Source organism: Canis aureus, chromosome 10 (genome assembly GCF_053574225.1).
Source record: "Canis aureus isolate CA01 chromosome 10, VMU_Caureus_v.1.0, whole genome shotgun sequence".
Lineage (NCBI taxonomy): Eukaryota > Metazoa > Chordata > Mammalia > Carnivora > Canidae > Canis > Canis aureus.
In genome coordinates, this window is record NC_135620.1 from 69619912 (window position 1) to 69631004 (window position 11093).

The window sequence follows — 11093 nt, forward strand, 5'->3', positions numbered from 1 at the left end:
GCAAATCTCCCCAAGTGCCAGCTCATGTCTGAAGAGGTACCCTTGCTAGGACGTAGAGGCCTTCCTCACCCCCCTCAGCATGCCGAGCTCAGCACACACAGCTAAGAGAGCCCTGCCTGCTGGAACCAAGGACAATCCCTTCCTGCTCCAGGTCCCATCAGAACAGTGGTCCTCCCATTTCTGTTATTTAGGAACACAGTTCAAAGGCAATCTTACCTATAACCTCAGGCCCCGGGCTCAAAGATGGTGGCCAAAGCCGTCCCCACTCATATGCTTATTTACTTGAAACACCGGGTTGGGGACGCCTGGGTGGCTCAGCGGTTGAGCGTCTGCCTTCGGCTCAGGGTGTGATCCTGGGGTCCGGGGATGGAGTCCTGCACCAGACTTCCTGCAGGGAGCCTGCTTCTCCCTCTGCCTGTGTCTCTGCCTCTCTCTGTGTGACTCTCGTGAATAAATAAAATATATTTTTAAAAAAACTAAGAAAAAGAAACACTGGGTTGATCAAATCCAGTCCACAGATCGAATGGCAGCCTTTTTGGTTGAGGTGACTTCTAGGGCCTTATGCAGCTCTGAGACCACAGCTCACAGCCCAAATCCTCACTGTCTGATACTCGGGAATTAATGTCATAATATCACCCGGCCTTGGCACCAAGCCCAAGGAAGACAGACCGGGGAGAGGCTTGGCCAAGGTGAGAAGAGCCTCCCTCGCCTCATATGGGCACCATCTCTGCCCAGAAACCTGAATCAAAGCCAACCTTTTCTACATGGCACCTGAAGCACCCCCTCCCCTCCCCACGCCATGCTCCCCAACTCCCAGTCCAACTCCCACTCTTTAACTCCCATGGCAGCCCTCATAGTTCATGGGCCTCTTGCCAGGAATGCATGTCTTATTCCTCTACCCACCTAAATGTCACCACAGTTCAGGGCCACTCCAGAGCCATCCGTGACTGTTGACACCAGAACCGAACACCCATCTATGTGCTTTTTGCCAGAGGAATCCATCCCCTATGCCTGGCAGTGGGCAAGGAATCAAAATGTCTGGTAAATACCAAGCAGGTGTGAGAAGACAGGAGTGGGAAAGAGGAGAGGCAGGGAGGGACGTGGATTTTTTTTTTTTTTTAAGATTTATTTATTCAGAAGACACAGGCAGACACAGGCAGTGGGAGAAGTAGGCTCCATGCAGGGAGCCCGAAGCGGGACTCGATCCCAGGACCCTGGGATCACGCCCTGAGCCGAAGTCAGCTGCTCATCCCCTGAGCCACCCAGGCATCCTGGGACATGGAATTTTTAAAAACCCAGGCTACTTCACTCTCCAGTGATTCCCACCACGTTTGTTACCCTCCTGCCACCGCAAGCTCTGGTCCCTGTGCTACCTCCATGCTAACACCTCTGACCGGGGTGCCTTTCAAAACTGGCCTCCTTTTAGAACACCTCCCTTGTTTTCCCAGGATCACCACTGCACTATGTCCCAAGGGACACAGCTCTCTCCCTGCCACTTCGTGGTCAAGCCAAAGGCTTTGGAGTCAGGCAACCTCAATAGGAACCCTGGCTCTCTCATGTACTAGCTGTGACCTCAGTCAGGCTGCTTAACTTCTGAGTCTCTCATTGGTAAAGTGGCGGTCCCACTACCTCCGCCCATTAGGTAGCTTTGAGGGTTATATGGGCATACGAGGGACTAAGGCATGGCAAGCATGAATGCACAGTTCCTTCTCATGATGTAATTATGGTGCTCCTTGCCTAAAATCCTGTTTATACTGTATAGTCCTAGAGGACATGTCCCTACAGCACAGCTTAGCACCCTAATTTTCCAAACTAAGCTCATCCGATCTCCTGCTTCCCAGAGAGAGTTGAGAGGCTTCAGAGCCTGACTGAGGGGCTCTACAACCTGTTTCAACCCTAGCAGTTTCTTGCTTTTGCTGTTTTGCATGTTGGGGTTCCAGTAAGATCTCCAACAAAAGGGCCCTGTGCTAAAACAAAGTTTGAAGTCGGGTCATCTGGGTGGCTCAGCTGGTTAAGCGTCTGTCTGCCTTCAGCTCAAGCCATGATCCTGGTTTCCTGGGTTAGGGCCCTGAGTCAGGCTCCCTGCTCAGCAGGCAGTTGGCTTCTCCCTCTCCCCTGGCTCATGCTCGCTCTCTCACACTGTCTCAAATAAAATCTTCAAAAAAAAGTAATAAAGTTTGAAAGTGCCTGGGTTTGAAGCTAGTTGGGCCCTCAGTGATTCTTGTAGGTGAGGGGGGTGGGAAAGACACAGGTGTGAACAAACCACCTCAGAGACATGGCACAAGTCTCAAAGCCCTGCTTTTTACTGTTTTATAGTCACAATGCATTTGGACGCTGCAGAGAGAGGGGGCAAAGGCCAGATCTCAGGAAGGAAGGGGCTCTCTTATCTCCAGCATTTGCTGGGGCCCTTCCCTCATCAGACTCAAAGTTCCAGAGCTGAGCCCTCTAGGCGGTCAAGGGCAGGCAGGAGATGGGACAGTGAGGGGAGGAGGCGTTCTTGGGGTACAGAACACTTGACTGCAGAGTCCAAAGGCTCTGGGCCAAACACCAGGAAGCTGTGCATACCTACACCCTGTGCCCCCTTATAATCACAGAGATAACTGTCCCCAATATGGGCTGCTCCTGCCGGTTCCACTTGAGCAAGCCGCAAGGCCTCATGGAAAATACGGGGGTCAGGCTTGGGCCAGCCAGCAGCCTCAGAGGTCAGAACAAAGTCAAAGTGTTCCCGCAGACCAAGACCCGTCAGGATGTCCTCTAGTCGCCGGTCGAAATTAGAGACCACTGCCAGCCTCAGACCTCGCTTCCGGCACCCTCTCAGGGTGGCCGCGGCCCCCTCCAACACCTGCCATGTGCAGGGCTTACTGAAGTCTTCATACAGCTGGTCAGCGATGGGGGCCACAGCCTGGGCATCTCGAACACCCGCTAGGTAGAAGGTCTGTAAGACCACATCCAGCCACCACCGGCGGGAGGTGAGGCCTTGGCTCAGGCCGTAGTTCGGGAAGCTGTGGCTCTGAGTCCTGTATGCCTGCCTGAAGGCTTGTCCCAGAGTGGCGGCCTCCACCTCCAGCCCGTGGGCCCGAGCCTTGGCGGCATATTCCTCTCCCACGGGGTGGCGGAGCCTGAGCAGTGTGTCTTTCACGTCCCACGTCAGCAGTCGTATTGGTAGCCAACGCCCCATAGGCCTGTAGGATGGAGGCAAGTCCACCCCAAGTCTGCCGGAGGTTAAAGAGAAACTGAGCTGGACAAGACCCCCTCCACAACCTGAAGGTCTTCTCTTTCCAGGCCTCGTGGGTCACAGCAGAAGATCCTGGAAGGAGACGGCAGTGAGGTTGAAGTTTAGGCCTTGGACTCAAAGATAGATTAGGTTTAAAATCTGGCACTGCCCACTTACTACTTACTACTGTGTGACCCTCGGAGTGAAACTCTCTGAATCTCTGTCTCCTAATGGAAGAGGAGCACAGCGTCCCAACCTCACAAGATTGTTACAGCAAATGAGATCATCCATTCATTCCACAAATTACTGGGCCCCTCCTGTGTGCTAGATGCTAGGGAATAGGAAAGATTTCCAGCCCTCCTGGCATTTACAGGCATTAAAGAAGAGGAGACACAGATATTAGACAAAGAACTATACAAACACTGAAGTATAACAAAGTCAGCATGTACCATAAGGATATAAACCCAGGAATCCCATCTAATTTGTGCTGAACTTCCTAAGTAAGTCAAGTTTCAGTGGGGATCTGAAGAATGACTATGTGGGAAATGGTGGTGGTTAGATGTTGTTGGCACTGGAAACAGCAAGTGCAATGGCCCAGAGGTAGGTCAATGGCAAGTTGGCTGCTTTGGGTAAACCAGGGCCCTGTAGGTCAAGGTAAGGAAACAATTATGATGGCTATTACTATTGTTAGCAATGCCAAAGACACAGGGTCCTTGCAGGCCACGTCACAGACCTCTGGTTCATCAGGGAAGACGGAGCCAGGGGGTGCAGATACCTGCCTAAGGTGAGTCAGTCACCAGAAGCCAGCACCAGAACCCAAACTTCCAGACTGGTCAGTGCTCCCTTCCACTGCATCATGCTCAGGCGAATTTGGACTTTAAAACCATCTAATTTCGGTGAATTGGAACAGCACAGGGCCAAAGGCAGACAGAGCGGCCAGGTCCTGTCTCTAAGCCTCTCTGAGCCCCATTTTCATCTTTACTGGAGGTAACAAGGTCTGCCTAGGTGCAGAGCCAATGAAAGGACTGCTACTGACTCAATGCACAGGAAACAAGTCCTGAGCCTGTTGTCCAGCTTCTTGCCCCCCACGGTTGATTCCAGACTATCCAAGGCTGTCTAGCTGAAACCCAGAGTGCAGAGGACAGCCAAGGTGTTGCTGAGAAGTGGCTGGTGAATCTGGGGGCAAGCCGCAGGGGAAGCCTGTCAAGGAGCCATCCAAAGACCCTCCCCCCTTCCTGGTGGGCAGAGCGAGGCCCAGTGAGGGGCGGGAACTCGCCCAAAGCCACGCAAGGGAGTCAACTGCCTGGCACAGCTAAAATACAGCAGGGAGCTCTGGCTCCCGACCCACAGCGATCTCCATGTCTGGAAGCCTGGGCTGAGGCCTCTGGGCTGCAGGCCGGAATTTCTCGGGCCGCCTCCTCACCTGCAGGGCTCGATGGCGACAAGGTCCAGGTAGCCGGCGTTAGAGCGAAACCTGTGCAGCTGCCGTCTGCAGCGTCACGTGGCTGTGGGCGTCACGTGGCTGTGGCCGGCCTCCGGGGGCCCCTTCCCAGCTCCAGGGGGCTCCGACCGCCCGGCGCCGACCCCTGGGTCCGGACCCAGCTGACCTGCAGCCCAGCGGCTCAGAGGAAGCCGCGGGAGCCGCACACCCGCTCCGGAGAGGCGCGCAGGCGCTCAGCCGCCCGCGGAGCCGGCGCCCCGCCCTCACCCTAGCCCCGCCCCTCCCGGGGGCCCCGCCCCTCCCGGGGGCCACGCCCTCCCCTAGCCACGCCCTCCCCTAGCCACGCCCCTCTGCGCCCCCGCCCCCATCATAGCCCCGCCCCTCCCCGGAGCCTCGCCCTCATCCTAGCCCCGCTCCCGGCACCCCGCCCCTCCCTGAGCCCCGCCCCCATCATAGTCCCGCCCCTCCCGGTGCCCCGCCCTCATCCTAGCCCCGCTCCCCGCCCTCCCCTAGCCACGCCCCTCTGCGCCACGCCCCCATCCTAGCCCCGCCCCCTCCCGAGCCCCGCCCTCATCCGAGCCCCGCCCCTGACCCCCAGCCCTCGGGTCTCCCCTGCCCTCGGGTCTCCCCCACCCGCAGCTCCCCTGCGCGGAGTCCTCTCCGTTCCCGCCTGCCGCGCCCTCTCCTCCCTCCCCGCGGCGCCCTAGGTCACCCGCCTTCCCGGCCCTTTCCGCCTCCCTCTCGGCCCGTTCGTGAACCCCACACCCGCACCCTCACCCTGGGTCACCTTGTCCACTCTTCGAGCTGCACCCCTCACCCTGGGTCACCTTGCACGCTCTCCTCGAGCTCCTCCCACTGCCCTCCCTCCCCCTCTCCTCCCCAGGCCCCTCCGCCTTGCTCGGATCCGCACACCCCCAGGAGGTCCCCAGGCTGAGTTGAGAAGAGGGGGACCTGGGTCCCGGCCTGGCCTGCTGGGTGCCGTGTGCCCTGGGGCAAGGCCTGCCCCCCTCTGGTTTGGCCTCCAGCCAGTCGGCTCTAGGAATGGCTTTCCTTTGGAAACTTGTCTAATCCAAGACATTTTGCTGAGTAGAGTTCTCGGCAGTAACCTAGCTGGGTTTTTTGTTTTCTTCTGATATAAAAGTAATCACCCCAAAAATGTTTAAAAATACAAAGTGTACAAAGTAAAAGGCGAAAGCCTGATCTCACTGCTCACTGAGGGGCAGACACAGGGCAAGTAAATACACAAGATTTCAGATAGTGATGAGCGCTAGAAAGGCAGGCAAAGGGCGGCGGCGTGAGCGGCGCGGGGTGGGGGTTCCGAAGGGCGGCCAGGTGAAGATTAAGGGGCGTGTCCTGCAGGTGAGCCCCCGGCCCCAGCAAAGGTGCGCGGTGGGGGGGTGGGGTGGGAACCAAGGGCAAAGCCCCGCCGAGGACCTTCGGCCCCCCAGTCGCTGCCCAGGGCTTGCTGCAACGGCACTTGTGCTCGTTATGCTCTCATTTTCCTGGGACCATCACAAATATGCATATATTTTCTTTCTTCCTTCTCCCCCTCCCCGCCCCCTTCTTTTTAAACAAAACCTCCTCCTGTAGTCTTAAAACCGGCCTGTTCATTTCATTCAGGGCCCCCTCATCCTCGTGGGGCCCAGTCCTGGGAGAAAATACCAAGGGCAGAGTCACAGAGCTTAGGCCATCAAGGGAGAGCTTGACTCCAAAACTCATTGTCACAAGCGGATTCCTACAAGTGGGAGTGGAAAGGGTGAGTGGGAGGTCAGAGGTCCAGCTGCATTTCACAGAAGCCCAGAAGGGTTGACTTTGTTCCAGGTTCCAGGGTCGCCTGAAAGCCATCTCCTTAGGTTCTGGTCCCATCTCCGTCACCTGACTCTGTGAACCCTTCATTGAATTCTCTTCTTTGCTGGGCCTCAGTCTCCAATATCCAAAATGGGGGGATTGGACAAAATAACTTTCAACTGAGGTCCAGATCAGCTTGTAAATCAATTTCCAAGGTAATTAACTTTGTCCATGGAACCTCAGTTCCTCCATATATAAATAGAGCATGCTTACTTCAAGATGAAATGACAGCACATGAAAAAGCTCTTTGAGAAGTAGATGACTTTTTTTTTTAATTCATTTATTCATGAGAGACACAGAGAGAGAGAGAGAGGCAGAGACACAGGCAGAGGGAGAAGCAGGCTCCATGCAGGGAGCCCGATGTGGGACTGGGACTTGATTCCAGGACTCCAGGATCACACCTGGGCCGAAGGCAGGCGCTAAACTGCCTAGCCACCCAGGGATCCCCAGATGATTCTTTTTTCAAAAAAATTATCTTTAGGGGCACCTGGCTGGTTCAGTGGGTAGAGCATAGGACTCTTGATCACTGGGTCATGAAGTCAAGCTCCACACTGGGCATAGAGACTACTTAAAAAATAGCAGTAATAAAACAAAAAGGGATGCCTGGGTGACTCAGTGGTTAAACGTTTGTCTTTGCTCAGGGAGTGATCCCAGGGATCCAGGGATCAAGTCTGGCATCTGGCTCCCTGCAGGGAGCCTGCTTCTCCCTCTGCCTGTGTCTCTGCTTCTCTTTCTGTGTCTCTCATGAATAAATAAATAAATAATCTTTTAAAAAATAAAAAATTATAATTTTTATATAATTTTTAATAATTCTGTGTTTATAGTTGACACACAGTATTACATTAGTTTCATAGTTTCAGGTGTACAACATACTGATTCAACCTCTGTATACATTTTTTAAAAGAATTTCTTTATTTATTTGTTTGTTTGTTTGTTTATATTAGAGAGAGAAGCTCTGTATACATTATGCTATGCCAAGTGCAGCCACCATCCGTCCGCATACACACTATTACAACAGCATTGACTGTATTCCCGGTGCTGTACTTTTCATCCCCATGACTTATTCATTCCATAACTGGAAGCCTGTATCTCCCACTCCCCTTCATCTATTTTGCCCATCTGTCCCCTAGAAGATGATTCCTTTCAGATAATTGCATCTCCTGAGTAAGGCTTCTGTTTGGTCACATAACTATTTCAAGCCCGGGCACCTGTTGCACACGGCAGGTAAATCCATTATCATCTACGTGAGTGTGCCCTCTGGACTTGCAACCCTGACTTTACTGTTTGCCCTTTAGGTTCTGTCTTTCCGTTTCCCTGAATAACTTTTCAGCAGAGATAAAGGAGACTTGCATGTCACAGGAAAGCCAATGACAGGTCCCCACTATTCTGCAATAAGCTTCTTTCTGATTTCCCATTTCAAAAATGGATATACCCTTGGGGCACCTGGCTGGCTCAGTTGGTAGAGCAAGTGACTGTGGATCTCAGGGTCATGAATTCAAGCTGCTCACTGGGTGTAGAGCTCACTTAAAAAAAAAAAAAAAAAAAAAAAAAAAAAAGGTACACTCCGGAAGCCTGGGTGGTTCAGTGGGAGAGCATCTGCCTTCAGCCCAGGGCGTGATCCCGGGGTCCTGGGATTGAGTCCAAATCAGGCTCCCTGCAGGGAGCCTGCTTCTCCCTCTGTCAGTGTCTCTGTGGCTGTCTCTGTGTCTCTCATGAATAAATAATTTTTTTAATGATATACTCAGTAGTTATAGTTTCCTCCCCAAGTCAAATGACAGAAATCCTCCTTGGAGGTTTTCATTCCTTGATCTAGCCTGGGTAGACTCCGACCTCATGACCACTCCTGGAGACTCCTGGCATGTCATTATACTGAACACTGCCTTTGGTCCATTTCTCTTTGAGGAACGCCCACACAGGCCTGATCCCAGGATCCTGAGATCATGACCCAAACAGAAATCAAGAGCCAGATGCTCAACTGACTAAGCCACCAAGGCATCTCATATTGTGAGTGTGTGTGTTTTTAAAAATATTTACTAGTTTGAGAGAGAGAAACATGAGTAGGAGAGGGAGAGAGAATCCTAACCAGACTCTATGCTGAGCATGGAGCTGATGCCAGGCTCAATCCCACAACCCTAAGATCATGACCTGAGCTAAATCCAAGAGACACCCATCTGAATGCACCACCCAGGTGCCCCTTGTGTGTGTGTATGTGTTTTAAGTAAGCTCTACATCCAACATGGCACTTGAACTCATGACCCTGCAATCAAGAGTTGCATGCTCTGCTGACTTAACCAGACAGGCACCCCACCACATTTTACTGTTGATGGGCATTTGGGTTATCCAGTTTGGGGTTACTGCAAATATTAGAAAATGTTGACAGGAGCATTCTTGAGTATGTATATCTTTGGGGGAATAAAGGCACACAGTTGTTAGGTAAATACCTAGATGTGGAATGAACTATACATATTTTCAGCTTTAGTGGATAGGGCCAATTTTCTGAAGTGGTTGTGCCAGTAAATGTCTTTAGAGTTCCCTTGCTACCCATTCTCAACCATTGGCATTGTCTCTTTTTAAAATTTTAGGGACTCTGATAGGTGTATGGTGGTATCTCACTGTGGGTTGTTTTTTTTTTTTTAAGATTTATTTCTTTTTTGAGAGGGGAGAGAGATGGAAGGGCAGCGGGAGAGGGAGGGAGAGAGAGAGAGAGAGAGGGAGGGAAAATCTCAAGTAGACACCCTGCTGAGCATGGAACCTGACCTAGGGGTCAATCCCACAACCCTGAGATCATGACCTGAGCCAAAACCGAGAGTTAGATGCTTAGTCGACTGTGCCACTCAGGTGCCCCTCGTTGTGATTTTATTATTTTATTTTTTTAAAAGATTTTATTTATTTATTCATGGCAGAGAGAGAGAGGGAGAGAGAGAGAGAGAAGCAGGCTCCATGCAGGGAACCCGATGTGGGACTCGATCCTGGGTCTCCAAGATCACACCCCAGACTGAAGGTGGCGCTAAACCGCTGAGCCACCGGGGCTGCCCCCCTCGTTGTGGTTTTAATTAGAATTTCTCTGTTGACTAATGAACACATTTTCATATATGCATTGGTGGTTTTCATTTTTATTTACACAAATCACATGAATATATCCTTGTTAGATATAATACATGAATATAAAAATGCATCTGATGCTAAGATAACACATAAAAAAGCTTAAGTTCCCCTAAGTGCCTTAAGTGCTCCAGGTTTGAGCACTGGGCTTGGAGTTTGGAGACCAGAATTGCAGCCTTGGTCTGTCACCAGCTTGTGTGAATTTGAACAAGTCCCATTTCTGGGTCTGCCATCTGCACAATTAGTGAACTAGATGGTCTCTAAAGACCTCTTTGATGTTCTGATCACTGTTTCTGTGATTATAAGAAACTTCATGTGGTGGGGGTGGCCGTTTGGCCCTCTAACCACCCTATCCGTTTTCCTTAGTTAACAGAACCCTTGAGGTTTAGCTGGGCTCATGCCTGCCCCACTAGAGTCTATCTTTCAACATCCCTTACACAACGAGGTGTGGCCACGTGACTAAGCTCAGACAAGAGCATATGGACAGAAGTGACATGCTGAACTCCCGAGTTGCGCCCTTATAAAGAAGCATCATGCCCCCCAATTTCCCTTCTCTTTTTGGTGACCAAAGAGAGGAGCTAATGGTGAGGACTGGACTTGTCATCTTTGACCATGTGATGGAAGCCGAGATTTGCTGAGTTAGAACAAGTCAGGAACCAGAACCCACCACATCATGGACTGGACTGCGTGGGGAGCAACACTTCCATCTAACTATCATTACTTTGGCTTCTTATGACCACTGAGCTTGAATCCTAATAGTCACTGGGGTATGACTTTGAATCGGTTATCAGGGCAGGGGTTCTTTTTTGTTTTTGTTTTTTTTTTTAGGAAGTGACAAGGGAACCAAGATCTTAGCAATAGACAGACACACGGATTTGGGGGAAAGCATTCCATGCAAAGGGGACAACAGCGGCAAAGCTCTGAGACTCCACTAGACTTCCGTAGAGTGAGGCAGACCTGGTCAATCATGGTGCCACATCTCCCTTGCCAGGGTTTACTGACTGGAGGCTGGTCATGTGACCTGAGCAGGGCCAATCAGAGACCTCTGGAAATGTCCTGCATGGTGGGAAAAGATCTTTCTGGGGGAGCCTAAGTCATAAGGACCATGTGGCTGTCAAATGGCAAAAGCCCATCTCTGAATAAAGCCAAGCTGAGGCAAACCTACAAGAACTAGGAAGGGACGTGGCCTCCATGACAGCCTTTAACCCTAGACCCCACCACACTTGACCTTACTAAAGTCAAGTTATGAAAACTAATTTTTTTTTATCATTTCCTTTTTTGCTACTGGATTTGTCACTCGCAACCAAAAATACCTGAAACAATAAAATATGGGGTGCTGCAGATCACAGGCCCTAATATGTGGAACTGGTGGAGTTCATGTGAGGTGTGGGGTTGGTCAGAATTCCTCCTTTCCTAATTGGGAAATTGGTAGTCAAGTGGCTGATTAAAATGCCCGTGGTTTGTTGGGACCCTCCGCCACATGCCCAG

The 11093-nt window shown here is 51.6% G+C and overlaps 1 protein-coding gene across 4 annotated transcripts; it reads right to left on the reverse strand.

Annotated features, from left to right (window-relative positions):
- Nucleotides 1-2281: 2281 nt before the first annotated feature.
- HDHD3 (haloacid dehalogenase like hydrolase domain containing 3) lies at nucleotides 2282-4908 on the reverse strand. Of its 4 annotated transcripts, none has more exons than XM_077912993.1 (2): nucleotides 4638-4908; nucleotides 2282-3307 (listed from the first exon to the last, which is right to left on the reverse strand). In XM_077912993.1, exon 2 carries the CDS (start codon nucleotides 3176-3178, stop codon nucleotides 2423-2425), a length of 756 nt encoding a protein of 251 aa, XP_077769119.1. In that variant the 5' UTR covers nucleotides 3179-3307; nucleotides 4638-4908; the 3' UTR covers nucleotides 2282-2422. The 4 variants fall into 4 exon arrangements, with proteins under 4 accessions (XP_077769119.1, XP_077769123.1, XP_077769122.1 ...); XM_077912997.1 differs by lacking the exon at nucleotides 4638-4908 and adding an exon at nucleotides 3664-3682; XM_077912996.1 differs by lacking the exon at nucleotides 4638-4908 and adding an exon at nucleotides 3399-3417.
- Between the last annotated feature and the right edge of the window lie 6185 nt (nucleotides 4909-11093).